Below are 19,301 nucleotides of genomic sequence, written 5' to 3' on the forward strand. Positions count from 1 at the left end.
ATCAAAACCACAATGAGATATTACTTCACACCCATCTGAAAGGGCTAGTCTCAAAACAGAAAATAATACATTGCTGAGGACATGGAGAAACTGGAATGCTTGCACACTGCTGGTGGGAATGTAAAATGGTTCAGTCGATATGGAAAACAGTATGGTCATAACTTAATAAAACACAGAATTAACCTTTGATCCAGCAAGTCCACTTCTGGATACACATGTAAAAGAATTCCAAGCAGACGTTAAACTCTTAGAAGAAAACATAGGGCAAAAGCTTTGTGATATTGGATTTGGCAATGACTTCTTGGTTATGACACCAACGGAACAGGCAATAAAGGGAAAAACAGACAGACTTTGAAATTTTGTACATTAAAAGATACTATCCAGAGTAAAACAGCAACCAGCAGAATGGAAGAAAATATCTGCAAATCATCTATCTGACAAGAGAACTCCTAAAACTCAACAAAAGACATCTGATGCCAAATGGGCAAAGGACCTGAATAGACTTTTCTCCAACGAAGACGTGTGTGCGGCATGCTCAATCACTCAGCTGTGTCTGACTCTGCAACCTCATGGACTGTAGACCACCAGGCTCCTCTGTCCATGGAGTTTTCCAGGCAAGAATACTGGAGTGGGTTGTCATTTCCTACTTCAGGGGATCTTCCTGGCCCAGGGACCAAACCCATGTCTCCTCCACTGGTAGACAGATTCTTTACCACTGAGCCACCAGAGAAGCCACAAAGAAGGTACACAAATGTCCAGTGAGCACATGAAAAGATGCTCAAGATCGCCAGTCATTAGATACATACAATCAAAGCAACAATGAGATAGTGCCTCACACTCATTAGGATGGCTAGTGAAAAACAAAAACAAAGAAACAAAGGGCCTCCCTGGTGGTCCAGTGGCAAAGACTTCAAGCTCCCAACGCAGGGGCCCGGGTTCCACCCCTGATTGGGGAACTAGATCCCACGTGCCACAGCCAAGAGCTCGCAGGCCACAACGCAAATCAAAGATCCCATGTGCCCCAACCAAGACCCAGCACAACCAAATAAATATTAAAACACACACACACACAGAAAACAAGTTGTTAGTGAGGATGTAGAGATACTGGAACACCTGTGCGCTGTTGATGGGAATATAAAACAGAATTACCATATGACCCAGCAATTCCACTCCACACACACACACACACACACCTCATCCCCCAAAAGAATTGAAAGCACAGTCTCAAAGAGGTTTTTGTACCCTCATGTTCACAGCAGCATTATTCACAGTAACTACAACATGGAAGCAACCCAAGTGTCTACTGATGGATGAATGGATAAGCAAAATGAAGTATATCCATACACTAGAATATTGTTCAGCCTTAAAAAGGGAGGAAATTCTGTAATACATTACAACATGGGTAAAAATTGAGAATACTATGCTAAGTGAAATAAGTCCGTCACAGAAAGACTAATAGCGCCTGATTCCACTAATATGAGGTTTCTAGAGCGGTCAAATTCACAGACACAGAAAGACAGATGGCTGCCAGGGGCTGTGGGGAAGAAAGAATGGGAAGTCTTTATTTACTAGGCGCAGTTTCGGATTTACAAGATGAAAAGGATTATGGTGACGCTGCACAGCCACACGCGCACGTCTAACCCCACTGAACTGCACACTTCGAAATGCTTAAGATGGCATGTTTTATGCTATATTTTAACACAATTAGAAAAAGAAAAAAAATAGAAAGCAGATACCTGAACAAACTTTTGTATGCCCATGTTCACAGCAGCATTATTCAGAATAGTCAAAAGGTAGAAACAAACCAACGCCCACTGACAGCTGAAGAGAATATATATACAATGCAATAGTATTTAGTCTAAAAAAAAAAAAAAGAATTCTGACACAGGCTACAACATGGATGAAACTTGAGTACGTTATACTAAATGTAATTAAAGCCAATCACAAAAGACAAATACTGTATGATTCCACTTACACGACATTCCTAGAAGAGTCAAATTTAGAGACAGAAAGCAGAATGGCGGTTGCCAGGGGCTGAGGGAATAGGAAGTTACTGTTTAATGGGAAGGGTTTCAGATTGAGAAGATTAAAAAGATCTGGAAGTAGATGGTGATGATGACTGCACAACTATATCAATGTACTTACTGCCACCGAAATATACACTTAAACATGGTTAATTTTATGTGATGCATATTTTGCCACAATGAAAAAATCTTTTCATTGCTTTACTCAATAACTGTATTTGCTAAAAGCTTTTTGAATTATAATCAATATTATACTATATATTAGTTACCACTTCTAGATTTGCAGCATCCAAAATTGCTAATTTTGTTTAAATTCAAATAGTTTAATAATAATAATAAAAAAAAACTAAGTTGGGGTCATATAAAAATGCCCCGGTATTACATCCGCATGGCTGCACAAGACCTGCCCCTGCCTGTACATGGCCTGGGGACACAACGTCACCACCAGTCTCATCTTTCTCAAAGTGCCACAATGCTTCAAATTCAGGCTCACAAATCACCAAAAAGGATTCTACTGTCTTCACAGAGGTGAGGCCTCATTCATTTGAGATTTTTTTCACTGTACAACGTGTATTAGTAAAACAAATGTTACCAAAAAGGAAACGAGCAGCTCTGATCCCTGCCAGAACTCGAGATGGGACAGTGTGGGCCTTCTGGACAGATCTGACCCTGCCCTGGGCAGTTCCCTGGCCAGTGCTGACCAACATGCAGTGCCTCCGACTCCAAAATCAGGGACCAGTCCACACCTGCTGTGAGGTGACATGGTGTTGGATGCTGTGCCAATGAACTCAGAGGGATGAATGTGATGGGACAAAAGAGACCAAGGGAACATCTGACGAGCACTCACATCAGCTCCATAAGCCCTGGTATCAAAAGTGGACTGTCCTGGGCACTGGCTATCCCCACCGCTTTCTCTAGTGCCCTTATAGAGACTGCAGCTGACTCAGGAGCATGCTGGTGAGCTCACCACTTCAGCTCTAAACAGCCGAAAGCACTTCCAAAAATAATTGCTAATGAGATACAAGAAAAGTCCATTTGTACCTTAAGCCTAAGTCAGCCTCCCTAGAACATGCACCTCTCTGGCCTTGACCTACAAGCTTCCTATGGCAGAGCATGGGTGCTGATGGGAGGGAGGGACTCTGAGACTTGGATGGGGGACACCTAGGGAGATGCACTTGAGACCTACACACACACACACCTGCCTTGCTTGCAAACTACACACAGGCCTCACCGGATGGGCAACTCTCTTGACAATACTTCTCCCTGGGGTCTGCCCTCTCCCTTCCCAGCCAAAGACCTGTTCCTGAAGTCAAATTTCAGCATAGCAGGACTGGGACCTGCTGGTCCTACTAAACGGAGAAGCCTGAACAATGACGGAGCAGCAGGTACCAGATGGAGGCGGATGGAGCCCTACTACTCCATGTGGACGAGCAGTGTCTATGGAGCTCTGCCCACAGACCTTAAACCCGGTCAGGGGCCCGGACACGGCTCTCACTCGCTGCTCGTACAGCTTAGAAGCTCAGCAAACTTGAAGCCTGTGTTAAACCCAATGGAGATGGCAGAACTGTGGATAAAGGTTTCAAAACACGCCGAGAGGCAGGCCTGTTGGACGGGATCTACCGTGTAAGACACAGAACCCCAAGACCACCCCTGCTTCTTGGGAGGGCTAAGAAGACACCCCATTCTCAAGGACAAGCTGGAACAAATGAGCTGGCAGAGGTGCTGGCACCACCAGGCAGCTCTGTGGTGGCTGTTCTGAGGTGAAGGGAGGAGGTGCTTTAGAACCAGGCTTTGGGCTTCCCTTGTGGCTCAGATAGTAAAGAATCCACCTGCAATGCAGGAGACCTGGGTTCGATCCGGAGGTTGGAAAGATCCCCTGGAGAAGGGAAAGGCTACCCACTCCAGTACTCTGGGCTGGAGAATTCCATGGACTGTAGAGTCCATGGGGTCATAAAGAGTCAGACACGACTTTCACTTCACTTTTCCTGGAGTGAGGGGGACAACAGGACCCTGGGAAAGCAGAAGCCAGGAGGGCAGCTCTTAGCCACCAGGAGCACAGGCAGGCGTGCTCACTGCAGTGGGCAGTAACTTACTGTAAATGGTCAAATGGCAAGGCAGAGGATGGGAGGGCGAGGCTGGTATGCAGGCCCTACAGAGATACTAGAGTAGAGGGGTTCCCAGTGTCGAGAGAGCTGCTGGGAGCCAACTGGGGTCCCGCCTGATGTATACAAAGGACACCACCACTGAGTGCACTGCTCCAGTGCAGAGCAGCAATCTCTGAGCCGGACTCTAGTCTCACAAAGTGCCTGAAGGAGAGGCCAAGCCCCGGAGAGTGAGCTGGTAACACTGATACTGCAGGGATGTCCCACCCCACCATCCCATTCCATCACTTACTTCGAGGAAAACCTGTTCAAGGTGGGTGGAAGAGAGAGTCTGAGACACTGCTGAAATTCAGAGGCCCAGGTGGCCAGCAAGGTCCCCTTCAGGGAGGGGGCACATGCAGAGAGGACATCTGAAAGGATGCCATCTCTTCAGAGATGCAGGGCACATCTGGATGCAACAGTCATTACACCACGCTTGGTCCCCAGTGGACAGAATGCATGGGTCTGGGGGCCCAAAATAGGGCAGTGGGAGTGGCCCTGGTCACCATCAATCCAAGAGACACACATGAGGAGCGTGTGCCCCCAGCCCTGAGACTATTGGCTCTGTAGGTTCTGAGAGCCTGGCCCTACTGATAAAATGCTCCTGTGAGGGGAAACAAAAGGGATGTACACTTAAAACTGCAGTATCCTCCTGATGCCACAGACAAGCAAGCAGAGAAAGGTGGCATTGTACTGAAGGGTTGGCCTGGGTCATGAGGAGGAGGTAGGGAAGCTGCTGCATAATAGGGACAGCAAGGTGCCTGTGTGGCCTTCAGGTGCCACTTACATGCCCATAAGTGAGCAGATACGTATCTTTTTCCTCTGTCCCATCCTGCTTCCTTCCCTGCCCTTCTCCTGAGAACATGGCCTGAATCATCCAACACGATCTCTAGTTTCAGGCTCTGTTTCAGGCTCTGCTTCTTAGAGAACCCAGACGTCCCCGAACAACAACAAGCAACAAACAGGGAAAACTTACAACTCACTTCCCGGTGAAGGGGGAACTTACCAACCACACTCAGTGCTGGGGAAGATGTATGGAAAACCACAAACCACTCAACAGGAAAACGGCTACAGAAAGACACTTAAGAGATGACTTGGGAAAAGATATACAGCTTCACTAAGTATGAACTGTGATGAAACTAACTAAGACCACCAGATTGGCAAAGATCAAAAAGCTGCATGTACACTGTGTCGCTCCTTAGAGTGTGGATAACAGGCATTCTCCCAGACTGACAACAGTGTCTACCAGCTTAAATCTTACACGACGGGCAACCTGGAAACGTCTGTCAAAATAGAAAGAAAGCTTTACACCCAGAAATTCTACTTCAAATTTAACCTAGAGAGTTAGTAAAATGTGTGTAACAGAGACAAATATGTATGAACAGATCACTGGTTACATAAAAATATGGTTCCGCTAAATAATGGACTACTACACAGCCAGCGAAATGGACAAGGCAGCTTTATGTGCCCCAACCTTCCAAGATATGTCACGATCCATTGTTGCCTGTAAACAGCAAGGTGCAAAGGACCCACTAGGTAATCATCTGGGGACACACACGTGTGATCTTGTGTACTGACAAATCCCCCTTGCAGAGGCACACAAGAAGCTGATGCCAGGAATTCCTTCTGGTGGGGTGGGGGTGGGGACTAGGGAACCTCTTTTCAAAAAACCAGGAATCTCCTCACCATCTAAATTTTGCATCATGTCCATAACTTATGTATTTAACTTTTAAAAATACAGTAAGTAAGACACATTAAGAAACCAAGATGCTTGATGATGCTTCTAAATGCTTCATCAAGAAGCATCCCGGGGTGAGGTGGGGGAAGCATCCTGGGTTTGGGTTTGGTATCACACATGTGAGTGCCCAGTGCTGGGCCCAGAATTCAAAGCCAGAGTGTGAGTTCACAGGGCCCAAGCCTGCACTGCACTGTGTTCCTCCAGGACAAATGTCAGCTTGGGATGGCAACTAGAGGAAGGATGCTTCTGCTTTAAAAAGGCAGGGTAGGGATTCAAGGAGAAAAAGAGTTAAAATGGTACAGTGTTGCTGTACACAGCAAGCATTTAACACAGAGAAAGCTACTACTACGTGCCTCTCACTTTCATGTTGCTGCTGCTGCTAAGTCACCTCAGTCGTGTCCGACTCTGTGTGACCCCATAGACGGCAGCCCACCAGGCTGCCCCGTCCCTGGGATTCTCCAGGCAAGAACACTGGAATGGGTTGCCATTTCCTTCTCCAGTGCATGAAAGTGAAAAGTGAAAGTGAAGTCGCTCAGTCGTGTCTGACTCTTAGCAACCCCATGAACTGCAGCCCACCAGGCTCCTCCATCCATGCGATTTTCCAGGCAAGAGTACTGGAGTGGGGTGCCATTGCCTTCTCCGCACTTTCATGTTAGTAATGTTCATTCTAAATACAAAATACTTTCCATAAAGAACCACACTCCAGTATGTGGGAGTAAAAGTTTCCTCACCACTAGCAGGCTCTGTTGCTGTCACAATTTTTATTTTATCAAAGTAAAACACGTGCGAAGTTTAAAGAAAGGTTACACAGTCCCCCAAAGTGTTTATTAACAAAGAACAATCTGGCCCCAATAGGCAACGCTATACACCGCTCCCTAGGGGCAGCAACTCTGGGTCTTCTGGACTAGGACTAACTTTCTAAATAAAGGTTTTACGTTGCTACTGCCTGATTCATCAATTTAAGACAGGAGCTGGTGATCTCCAGTTATGGCAAAGAAAGATTCACCTCTCTTCTACCACCACTCCCACTTCTTCCTTTCCTCTCACAATTAGATTAGCTATTACCTAAGCATTACCTGGCACTTATATCATTCTGTTACGTATAATTCTACTTCATGACTGTGCCAAGACATACAGAAATCACAACTTTATGCATAACCTTTCATTTTTTTAAAAACCTTTAAGATAATCATAAATCACATGCAGTTGTAAGAAAGAATACACAGAGATCCACTGTACACCACACCGTGTCACCCCCTAAGGTAAACATCCTATGATCACACAGGACCACAACCGGGATACTAACTACATGGTCAATTTACAGAACATTCCATCACCAGGTCCCTCCCATTTCTCTTTTACAGGCATACCCACTTCCCACCGACCTGGTCTCCTCCTTAAGCCCTAGCAAGTCCTCTCTGTTCTCCATTTCAATAACTCTGTCATATCAAGAAATGTTATAAAGGGGAATCATACAGTATCTAACTTTGGGGATTGGTTTTTCTTCACAGAGCTTAATGCTCTGCAGATTCCTGGAAACTGTTGAAGGAATCAGTAATTCTCGCCTTTTTACAGCTGAGTAGGGTTCCACAGTATGGCTGTCCATCACTTGTTTAACCATCTACTTACTGAAGGACATCTGGGTATTTCCAGTTTCTGGCTATTATGAATAATGTGGCTTTTAATAATCATGTACACGCTTTTGTGTCGACTTAAATTTTCATAATTTCTGGGAGAAATACTCAGAATGCAACAGCCAGGTCACATGGCAGTTCAGGTTTAGTCTCTAAGAACCTGCCCAACTGTTTTCCAGTATGGCTGCACCATTTTACAAGCCCATCGGCCATGCAAGAGTGATCCTCCCCACCCTTACCAGCACTCGGTATTCTCACTAATGTTTTAACTTTAGTGATTCTGGTAGGTATGCAATGATGTCTCGCTGTATTTTAATTTGCACTTCCCTAATGGCTAGTGATGCTGAACATCTTCATGTGCTTATTGCCATCTGAATACCTTCTTTTGTATGAAACGTCTCTTCATGACTTTTGCCCGTGTTCTAATCAGATTATTTGCTTTTCTATTATTAGGCTTTGAGAGTTCTTTATATATTCTAGATAAAAGACCTTTAGCAGATAGGTGGCTTGCAAAGCAGATAGGTGGCTTGCAAATATCTTCTCCCAGTGTTAGCTCGTCTTTCCACTCTCCTGATGGATTCTTTGGCAGAACACAGGTTTTTAAATTTTATGAAGTCCAGTTTACCAATTGTCCCCTTTTTGGTGTCAAGTCTAAGGACTCTGCCTACTCTGGGTCCTGAAGATTTCCTCTTATGTTTTTCCCCTAAAAGTGTTATAGCTTTACATTCTACCTTTAATTCCATTGTCCATTCTGAGTTAATTTTTGTGTAAGATGTGAGGTTTAGAGTGTAGTTCATTTTTCTGCCCATGGGGGTCCATTGGCTCCAGCACCATTTGGTAAAGAGACACTTCCTCCACTGACTTGCCTTTGCACCTCTGTCAACAATCAGTTGGGTATATTTGTGAGGGTCTGTTTCTGGGTTCATGATGCTGTTCCACTGATTACTATGCTGATCCCTCTGATGCTACCACACAGTCTTCATTGCTGAAGCTCTGAAGTACATCCTGAAATCAGGTGAACTGACTGCTCTCATTTTTCTCTTTTCAAAACCTTTCCATGTAAATTTTAGAATATTCTTGTCCGTATCTGTAAAATATCTTGTTGGAATTTTGATAGGAATTGTATCAAACCTATGTATCAGTTTCGGGAAAACTGACACGTTAACTAGGCTGAATCTTCCAAACCATGAACGTGGTATCTCTCTCCATTTATTCAGATCTTTGATTCTTTCATCAGTGTTGTGTAGCTTCCAGCATACGAACTCTAACGTGTTTCATTAGATTTATACCTAAGTAACTGTATTCATTGGAGAAGGCAATGGCACCCCACTGTAGTACTCTTGCCTGGAAAATCCCATGGATGGAGGAGCCTGGTGGGCTGCAGTCCATGGGGTCGCTAAGAGTCAGGCACGACTGAGCGACTTCACTTTCACTTTTCACTTTCATGCATTGGAGAAGGAAATGGCAACCCACTCCAGTATTCTTGCCTGGAGAATCCCAGGGACAGAGGAGCCTGGTGGGCTGCCGTCTATGGGGTCACACAGAGTTGGACACGACTGAGGTGACTTAGAAGCAACTGTATTCATGTCTGCAATTTATTTAACCTTAGAAAATGAGTTAAAAAGTGTTCCCTCCATTCTTGTTTTTCTGGAAGATTGTGCAGCCTGTTAACTCTTTAAGCACTTGATACAATTTTCCAGAAACCACCTGAGCCTGGTGAAGTTTTTTACGGGTGTTTTCAAATTAGATATTAAACAACTTTAATAGTTATAGGGCTCTTCAAGTGATCTATTTACTAGTGACCTGTGGTAGTCTGTGCCCTTCAAGGAACCAGCCCATTTCTGGGCTGCTGTTTAAGGGTGCTCTAGAGTCGTCTTTAGTGCTTTCTCATCAGCCCTTGTCTCCTAGCATTTGAAGGATGACCGTCACTTCCTTCTGGCCCCTGATGAGAAGTCTGCTGTCATTCTGTCTTCCCCATGGGTAAAGTGTTCCTTCTCACTGCTTTCAGGACTCTCTGTATTCACTTTTCAGAAGTTTCACTATGACAAGTCTTAGTGTGCACTGTGTTGGGTTTATTCTGTTGGTGGTGCACGCAACTTCTTGAATCTTTAAGTCTGTCTCTTTACCAAATCAGAGAAGTTTCAACCATGACTATTTCAATCAGTTTTTCAGCTCTCTCCACCCCACCCCAGCCAGCCATCTCTTCTCCCTCCAGGACTCTGATGACACAAATGTCAGAAAATCTGCTCTAGTTCCACAGCGGGAGGGAGCACAGGTGGAGGGGCTGACTCCCCACTGGCCCCTGCTGCCACCTGAGTTGGAGAGCTCGTCTTCCCTGCTGAGCATGGTTGGCCTTCCAGCTCCCCAAGCGGCCCCCACTGACAGAAGGGCTGGTGTGTGTCACTGCTGCTGTCTGAGGGCAGAATTCCAGGCTCCCCACGTCTCCACTGTTACCTCAGTTCCACTAGGCATTCTTCAGGGATAAGTCTCTGCTCCTTACTCAGCCTCCTCTGGGGTGAGTTCTGGTCCCCACCTGGCCTTTGCAAGCAGAAGCAGTGGTGGGGCCACAGGTTTTTAGTCACCTTTGGTTGGAACTGAGCAGGTACTGTTAAACATTTTCTGTCCTGCTAAGCCATTCTTTTCTTGGTCTTTTGGCCAGAGGGAGTGAATTTTGTTGGTTCTTCTTGTTTGCCAGCTTCTTCAGCTCCAGACTTGAGATACACGAGGGAAAACAGAACTGGGGAACTCACTGGGTCGCAGCTTGGGTCCTGAGGTCTGCTCTGCCATCTCTCTACCTTTCAGTCTTCTTATAGTTGTTACATATACAATGTCCAGGATTTTTAGTTGTATTTAATGGGAATAATAAGGGAAAATGTTGACTCCATCTTCCTGGAATCAGAAGTCCCCGAACTTTTTTTTTCCCCCCAAAAAAGTATTTTGCTTATTTATGGCTGCAGAGGGTCTCTGTTGCTGCAAGGGCTTTCTCAAGTTGCAGTCAGCAGGGGCTACTCTTCACTGCAGTGCTTGGGCTTCTCACTGTGGTGGTTCCTCCTGTTGCAGAGCACAGGCACTGGAGTTCAGGCTTCAGTAGTTGCAGCACATGGGCTTAGGTGCTCCACTGCATGTGGAATCCTCCCAGACTAGGGTTCAAATCCGTATCCTCTGGACTGGCAGGTAGATTCTTAACCACTGGACCACCAAGGAAGTCCCCCAAACTTTAATTTTTCATGGTGTAATATACGCCTACCCTATCACTTGCTTTGTTTCCAAAGCACATTCTGTCTTCCCAATTCATCAGCAGCCTCTACCCCAACATATAAAACCATCCGCACTCTGTTCTCCCAGAGCTGCTCTAGTCTGTTTTTCAGATTCCTGTCCTGGGAATTCCCTCTGCTCCTCCCTGTGCCTAAACTCCAGTTCTGGACCTGTGTTTTCCATTCCCCTGGTGCACCCTTGTGCACTAAGGCAGTACATCCCCCAGGAACCTCGTCAGAATGGGCTCTGCAGGCTCATGTTTTAGAGAGCTGATTTGTCTGGTTATTATGACCAGAAAGGGATCCTTTCAATCTGAGAGTCATGTCTGTTGGTGAATTCTGCAAAACACCCTTGCTGTCTTAACAACTTCCTCCCACTCTCTTCCATTTCTTCTTCTCATGAGTCAGCTGCTAAACCTCCTGGATAGATTCTGCAATTTTTCTCTCTCCTCTTTGTTTACTTTATCTTTTGGTTATCCTTTCTGGATGATTTTCTTTACCTTTTGACCCCTCTAAAGAATTGTTTATGATATATAATTAAGATATTTTTAATTCCAAAAGTTCGTTTCCACCTGTTTTCCTGTTATCTCACAGTTAACAGTATTTCTTATTTTTCCGACAATACCACATACTTTTATTTTTCCTCCAGTTTCTGCATTGTAGCCACTGCATTCACGGTTACTTCTTGTGTTTGTGCTGGGCTCTGTCCCTAGGTTACACGTTTTTCCTCAAACATGTACTTCTCCTTGGCTGCCCATGACAGAAGCCATGAGCAAAGGCAGAGCTGCAGAGCATCGCTTCTTTCAGGCTGGCGGGGTGGTCACAGCAGGGTCATGTGAGGAAGCACTTCTGTGGGCTGCGTGGCTTCCATATAAAAGCATCCCTCTGAGGATCCCTCTTGGCAAAGGCCTGGTTGCAGGCCTTCTGAAAGCTTGAGGGAAACGGGGTTGGCGATTCTCATCGTTCCAGACAGGTTTTGACTCAATCTGCTCGTCTTCCCACTGGGTCTCTCCCCACCCTCCCCTGGGCCAGGTGCCCCCATGTCTAAAGTCCCCCTAGTGCTGAGTCTCCACCAGGGAGACCTCCCACTTCCCACCACGCCAGGTGAGAGCGGACCCCTCCACACGCTCACAATGTGCACGGTGCCTCCCTACACCCCCACACACCCCCGAGACCAGCTGGATGGCTCTGCGTCCTCTGAGGGACGAGGGTCCAGCTCCGAGGGCACCATGAACTTGCTACCCCACCTTCATCAGCTCCTTCTGCAAGTTTATGGGGCTCGCTCGTTACTGCTGCCCCCTTTCCCATTCTCTCTGACCGCACAGTTTTATACCTTTGTATTCATTTCTTCTCACTCCAGTGTTTAGAGAAAGCACTAAAAATACAGCAGTGCACGTTCTGTTAATCCACAAGCAGGCACAGTCTCTGACAGGATTCAGAAGCCTGTGTCCTAGGCTGTGACAATGACACAGGGGACAGCTCTAAGCCTTTACCAAGGAACTGAAACACACGGCCAGCCTCTACGAGTAAGGAGGCGGCTTGCTCCCGGAGAGAAAACCAGAAATGGGGCCAGAAAAGAGCAATCTGGGGACTGGGCACCCGGGTATCAGACATACCACCATGGGTGCACCACTGAGTGGGAGTCAGCCGAGGTGCACGTGGGGACGGGTCCCAGACCGCAGCGTGTGGTGCACTGAGAGCCTTTGCTGGCGACAGGCAAGGTGTGTCCTGCGGCCGGGGACTTACCTTCACCTCCTTCTCGATATAGTCGCTCAGCAGTCTGTCGGGCTCGACGCGCTCGGGCAGGGACAGCACCACAGTGTGCAGAGGGCGCCTCTCTGTCACCTTCTCATGGGCTTTCTTATCTCTACTCTTTTCACCTTTTAGGAATACTCGTTTAAACGGCGACACAATTCCAGGCTGCAGGCAGAAACGGCAATGGTTGGAGTTCATTATTCACAAAGGCTTGGTGTTGTACCCACGGCTAACAAGCAGAAGTGGCCCAAGCCACTGCCACATCCCCGTGCAGGCAAGGGCTGGCCATTGCTGCCACGGTGGGCCAGGCCGAGGGCTGCCTCGGGTACCGAGGGGCTTGTCCCTCACCTGTTCACAGACACTTAGAAGATTCAAAGGACAGTTCTCAAGGTGAGTAAACTCAGGAGACGAAAACAGGGCAGAAACGGGAGATTCCCCCACAAGACAAAAATGCTACATTGTTCCACCCCTCCCGGCTCTGCCGGGTCACTTCACTGCAGTCTTCGGAGAAGGTGGGGAGGTGTGCCCAGGGCTGTGGCATCAACAGAAAATGCAGTCAACAGTCGCAAGGCCACCTCTACGCTCTCCTGTGAAAGCATGGCCTGTGCTCCGCTGTCCCCTCCCTCTGCCAGGGCCTCAGGGGCTCAGGGCTCTGACCAACACCTAGGTGAGCAACCTCACCCCCAAATCAGTGTCTAGACCAGCCTGAAGGCCAATCTTGCAATCAAAGTAAACCTGCAGAGCAAGAACCAGGGAGGTCAGGGAGAATGAAGTCAGCCTCGCCTGCGGGCCCAGAAAAAGGTCTGGACCCCTCCCAGCAGCTCCGAAGGGCTCTTTGGAGGTGACCACTTCCAGTCACCCAAAGGAACATAAAAGCAAAGACAACACACCAGCATGCAGACCTGGCAGGGAAATGTCACTAAACACGGGAGCAAAACCCAGAGCTGGTGACCCATCCCAGACGGAGAAGTCACCTTTCACTGTCCTGTCTACAATGCTGCAGCTTGCCTGCCTGGGCAGGACCCACAGTAGGGATACCTCTGACCAACACTTATAGGAACAATGTACATGTCACCAAACATGCTCTAAAACCTCTCGTTTCCGTTTCTCCTCTGCATGGGAAATTCAGCCACCCGCCATATCCCACCCAAAAGAATGCCACAGAGCCGATGATTCTGTGAGGTGCCTCGTCAGCCCGTCAGTCTCACAGATGGCAGGTGGAGAGGGGCAGTGACTCCCCCACTAAGGCAGGTGAGGCCTTGGGGGCCTCCCGGGAGATCCTGCAGGGCCTGAGACACCCACTGAGACGCTCAGCTATAAAGGCCACCCCACCCAAAAGACACCCTCCACAAAGTGAACCCCAGCATTCTTCCTGCTCCTTCTAGCCAGAGTCTGGGTTTTCTCCTCTGCTTCTTGGTCTGTGCTCATTACCCCTGAGTACTTGGCACCTGGATATCTGCCTTTTCCTCCTCTGATCCCCCAGAGTAGTAATCCTGGAGAACCCCTTCCTTGTGGCGAATATCAGCCTAGTTGCTGCTCCACACCCCAGTGCAGCCCCTCAGCGCTTCATACTGGATGTGGGGTGGGGTGGGTGTAAAATAATGCTGATATGAGGCCCACAGGGCTAGGGATGATCATGACAACGTGCATGTGGGCCTTCATTTACTTTTTGTTTATATATGTGAAATTGTTCAAAACATTGTTATTTTAAGGATATAGTTCCCATCTACAGCTGCTTACACTGACATGAGTTTGGGTAAACTCCGGGAATTGGTGATGGACGAGGCCTGGCATGCTGTGGTTCATAGGGTCGCAAAGAGTCAGACACGACTGAGCAACTGAACTGAACTGAACACTTAAGCCATGGACAAGATAATCAATACCATCATCACACAGACAGCGTCATCTCCACCGTCTCAGAACTGCTGAGTGGACAGAGGGTGCCCCTTGGAGGACCCCGTGACGGCTGATCCCAGCTCTCAGACAGACCACCCTCCTGGTCCTCTCAGGCTTCTTTCTCCTCCCTCCCACAGGCACTGTCAGCCCAGCACAAGTTAGGAGAGTGGGAGGGAAGAAGGTGGGGCACTTCAGGTGAAATTCGGGGGTGGGGGGCGGGGTCTGGACCAGGTTGTTGCCATGCAGGGCTCACATGGAAATGGTGGGAAACGGTCACCCACAATTTCCCACTCAAGCACCGATAGTAAACTTTACATTGAAAGGGAAGCTGGGAATGGAGTAATATAAACATCATGTTTCACCAGCGTGACTGCAGCAGGCCAGGCCAGGCCATACTGAACTGTGATTCCATCTCTGGCTGACATCCCACACAGATGACGCTTCAGTCCTGTTCTCCCTGACTGTGTATCTGCGCTGAGAGCCTCCCAGCTTCTATGATGTACAAGGCACTGCCCTAGAGCTGTGGAAATACCAAGGAATGTAACACGTTACAGAGATGACCTATGTCTGAAACTGGCCAGAGTAAACATCTGTCCCTACACCATTTCTACCTATTAACCTCACAGAATTCTCTCTCTCAGATCATAACCAGCGGGGGCACAGACATGGTTGATCCTGAACCTGACGGTGCGTGAAAACAGCTCAGTTCAATCTGTCTGATGTTCCACCTTGCCACTCCTCTACACCTGGGAGCAACGGGAAACCAATTCAGAGGTGAGAGGTTTTGCCAAGGTCAGCCAAACCACCAGGGCCACACACCACATGCAACCCAAGCTGTTGTTTTAACAATGAGGGACGGGTTATAAAGTCAGTCTGTGTTGGAAAGGACCCAGAGCCCAAGACCTACAACCCACCTTAAGGAGACACTCTGCCAGCCGAAGAAACCAGGACGGCCTGCTGCAGATGCCCCTACTGCTCAGGGATCAGCTTTCCCTATGCTGAGCCCCACCCCGCCTTCCTCTGCCTTTACCTCTTGTGACCCAGCACCCCTCAGGGGAGAAATAAAACTGGTTAATGAAGGGGTTTGGTGCCTCTGCCAGCCAGGCATCAGGAAGGTGCTGCGGAGGCATGAGACAGAATCCCCACCCTCAAGGCGGTCACCACCGAGCCCACAGAAGATGAACAGGGACTAAACCCACGATGAGAACTGCTAGTCAGGTGCCTCAAAGGTATGCTTCAGTGCCAAAATGTCCTGTATTTAAAGGAGCTACCCTGGCAACAAGGCATGCCCTGTGATGGAGTGTGGTGCCAGACCTCCACTGCTCACAGGCTAGCAGAGGCAAAGGGAGCGGCCCCTGCAACCCGGACCGCACACCAGACCACCTGGTCAAGCGTGAACGTGGCCTAACTGACTGGGAATCAGACACAGCTTCCCAAACTCAGTCCTTAGCCTTGCATACACAAGGCACCATGTGCTTTTTCTTAATGTCCCAAAGAAGTTTCACTGGTGGCTGAGCCTTTCTAGAAAGTGGAATGTTGAAACCATTGTGTAAAGAAAGACACCCTAGCAAACCTGCAGCCTTCCTCTGCTGCCTCGCCCCATTTTAGTGCAGAACGGGGGCAGCTGCTCCACCCAAAGAGAGCAGGCATGTGACACAGGAGATGCACGCCCAGCTCCCACTGCAGGAGCTAGAAAGCACACCGGCTGGGAGTTGGGGTATGGCAGGCATGGTGGGGGCCCCTCAGCTTTTCCAGAAACACAGTGAACAAGACGGCACCTCAGGGTTTTGGAACTAATGGTGCTTTTAAACACGAAATGTAAAAGGAAGTTCCAGTTAATACATTATTGACCATGAGATTTTTGCAGAAACTAACACCTGTGGCCAGTGATTTGTTATGTAAGTGAAAGCTGAGATGTCTCTGGTCAATAACATTCAGGTAACAAGACATATTAACACGTCTCTGGTCAATAAGTTGCTTAAAAAAAGAATACACTGACAATTAAAAATATTCTTGACATGCAGAATCAGGACTCCATTAAATGATTGTGGATTCTTTAATTCACTGGAATAGCCTCCAAATCAATGTAGTTTTTTAAAAAATGGTTTTAGCCTGTGCAACTGTTTACTCTTCACTCAACAGGTATATTTATTGAGCACTCGTGTTCATCATCACCATAACGATTTTATAATCTTCGACCCAAAAGACGGAAGAAAGAGCCCCTGGAAAGAGCACAACACCAAGCACAGTTTCTCTTGGTGAATGTTGCCCTGGCACTGATGCCACCCAGAGTGCATCTGCGTCCCAGTTTCTTGTGAAGAAATGGGGCCCTGAGTGTTGAAAGGAACTGGCTGAGGGTCCAAGGCACAGAGCCAGGGGGCGGACGCAGGGCTTCATGCAGACGTCGCACGTGCAACACACACTGCTTCCTAGAACTAGCTCCAAAGTGAATCCTGCTGCTGCTGCCGCTAAGTCACATCAGTCGTGTCCGACTCTGCGCGACCCCATCCCTGGGATTCTCAAGGCAAGAACACTGGAGTGGGTTGCCATTTCCTTCTCCAATGTGTGAAAGTGAAAAGTGAAAGTGAAGTCGCACAGTCGTATCCGACTCTGAGCGACCTGATGGACTGCAGCCCACCAGGCTCCTCCGTCCATGGGATTTTCCAGGCAAGAGTACTGGAGTGGGGTGCCATTGCCTTCTCCGAAAGTGATCCCTAGATCCTTACAATACTCTTGGTAAAGGACTTCCCTGGGGGTCCAATGGCTAAGACTCCACACTCCCTATGCATGGGGCCCGGGTTCGATCCCTGGTCAGGGAACTAGATCCCACATACTGCAACAAAGATCTGGTGCAGCCAAAGAAAAAAATAAATATTTTTTTAAAAAACTTTTCTTGCAGTATTTTCCATCTTATGCTTGAAACAACTTTTGAAGTTGGAAATCTCAAATGTAGCTTTTAGTTAAACACACACAACTGACTCTGGTCCACTTAGTACTTTCCTAGAGGAAGGCCCCAGGGTCAGGCTGGCCTTGAGCATTGTTAGATTACAGCCTGGCCTAGACTTTCACTTGAGGTGATGAGGCTCTGAGTATCTGCATATCCTAAACAAATTCTCAGAGGCTATGTTCTCTGTCAGAGCGTCTGTTTATTAATTTACAGTAAGAAATGCATGTGCTGAGGAAGCAGCACAACCACTCCTGGAAAAGCAGCCTCTACCTGGAGACCAAAAGGAATGATAAGGTGAAAACACCTACCAACTCGCTCCTCGGGCACAACTCGCAGCTCAGCACGTTCTGGAGAAAGTGTGTGGCAGTGCAGGAAAGAAACCCGTGCTGGGAACCTCAAATGCCCCAGTCAGTGCTCAGGAAGCCTTATTTACTCCTTTAGTAGGTAACACAGAACTGCCCCTGAACAAAGGCTTCAAGAGCAAGGCCCTGGGGTCCTTCAGTGGGCATTCAGCAAATGTCTAACGGGCATCAAGCCTGTGCCCAGCACTGGGGCTATACCTTGAAGGACCCCTGTCCCCGCCCCAGGGCCCTTTCTGCTGAGGGAGGGAGAAGACAGCAGCTTGGCAACGCTCTGGCTCCACAGGGCTGCAGGGCAAGGCCAGGGAAAACACCAAGGCCAGAGGGTAGGGTGGGCAGAGCCACAGTTCTGTCCAGCTGGGCAAGGCAGTGGCTACTCCACCCAGGTTCAGACCTGCCAGGTGCGCAAGGCACCCTCACAAATTCTCTCCTATAAGTACACTGTTTAAAACGGCACCGCAATATTGCCTATCTTAACTCCAACTACCTTCCAACACTCCCTGTATGCAAATCAACAAATTTATAAAGTTAAGTAGTTCAGCGCCTACCAACAGAAAAAGAGCCTTTCTTAGGTGCCTCGGAGTCCTAAATAAAGAACAGGACACAGCCAGCGCCCCAGGACCTCCTTACAGACTCAAGTTCCCCAACTCAGGGCTGGGTGTGAACCTGCCCTCCACTGCAGCGGCTTGCTCCACTGACACCCAGCGTCTGACCCTCCACGGGCAGCCAAGACCACTTGGGCCAGGTACACGGCCCCTTCGTCTTCCCTTGGGCGTCATAAATGAAACTCAGGCGCGAGTCCGAGACTAGGACTGCACTTTTTCCTGACCTTTTCCCTAAATCATTTTCGAACTCAGATCTTGGGTCCTGACTGACTATAAATTCACAGCAGACCTGACACCCACAGTCTTTTTACTCCTTAGGCGAATATGGACAAACCCAACCACCTACAAAAAGCTCTTCAATCTCTCTCACCGGCCACCGGTTCTCAGACGCGGAAGCCAGCAGGAACCCTCCACCACCCCATGCTCGCAAAGTGAAGGTCACAGGACCCAACAGTCATTCTAGATGGCTCTTTCCACACTGGGCTTGCACCTACCTCGTTCTCCATGGGATACCCTGTCGGAAAGTCTGTCTGAGGAGGAATTTCTCTGGAGGAATTCTGGTTCCTCCCCCTCTGCCGACAGTTACTGTGCATTCTCCTCTGTTCACTTCTGATCTGGTTGAAAAATATGGTCAGATGTTCGCCCTCCCTCTGAAAAAAACATGTGAATGAACAGGAAGACCATAAACCACAGCTTCCTTCTGCAAACCCCACTGAAGCTGTTTAGTTTTTTGAAAAAGTTAAAGAGGCAGGCAACACCCTGAAACTCCTGACAAAATCCAAACAGGCTGCGTGCACAAAAAGATGCAAAGAAAACCCACGCATCTTCATATTAAACCAGTGCTTCTTCTACCTAACCCTACACATCTTCTTACTGAACCACCACATCTTCTAACTAAACCAGTGCATCTTCTTACTAAACCAGAACATCTTCTAACTAAACCAGTGG

General features: G+C 48.0%; 1 protein-coding gene across 6 annotated transcripts in view; it reads right to left on the bottom strand.

Moving 5' to 3' along the window:
- CCM2 (cerebral cavernous malformation 2) overlaps window positions 1-19,301 on the bottom strand; it is a 53,815-nt gene that overhangs the window by 18,499 nt on the left and 16,015 nt on the right. For 4 of the 6 annotated variants that reach the window (XM_010829030.1, XM_010829029.1, XM_010829028.1 and 1 more), the window contains 2 exons: window positions 18,848-19,003; window positions 12,538-12,711 (listed from right to left, as the gene is read on the bottom strand). The exons of 1 other annotated variant lie outside the window; for it this stretch is intronic. In XM_010829030.1, the coding sequence (XP_010827332.1) occupies window positions 12,538-12,711; window positions 18,848-18,946 (273 nt within the window). In that variant the 5' untranslated portion in view covers window positions 18,947-19,003. The remainder of the gene's footprint in view (window positions 1-12,537; window positions 12,712-18,847; window positions 19,004-19,301) is intronic. One more of the 6 variants, XM_010829032.1, reaches the window with a different exon arrangement.

Source organism: Bison bison, unplaced genomic scaffold, assembly GCF_000754665.1.
Source record: "Bison bison bison isolate TAMUID 2011002044 unplaced genomic scaffold, Bison_UMD1.0 scf7180017864499, whole genome shotgun sequence".
NCBI lineage: Eukaryota > Metazoa > Chordata > Mammalia > Artiodactyla > Bovidae > Bison > Bison bison.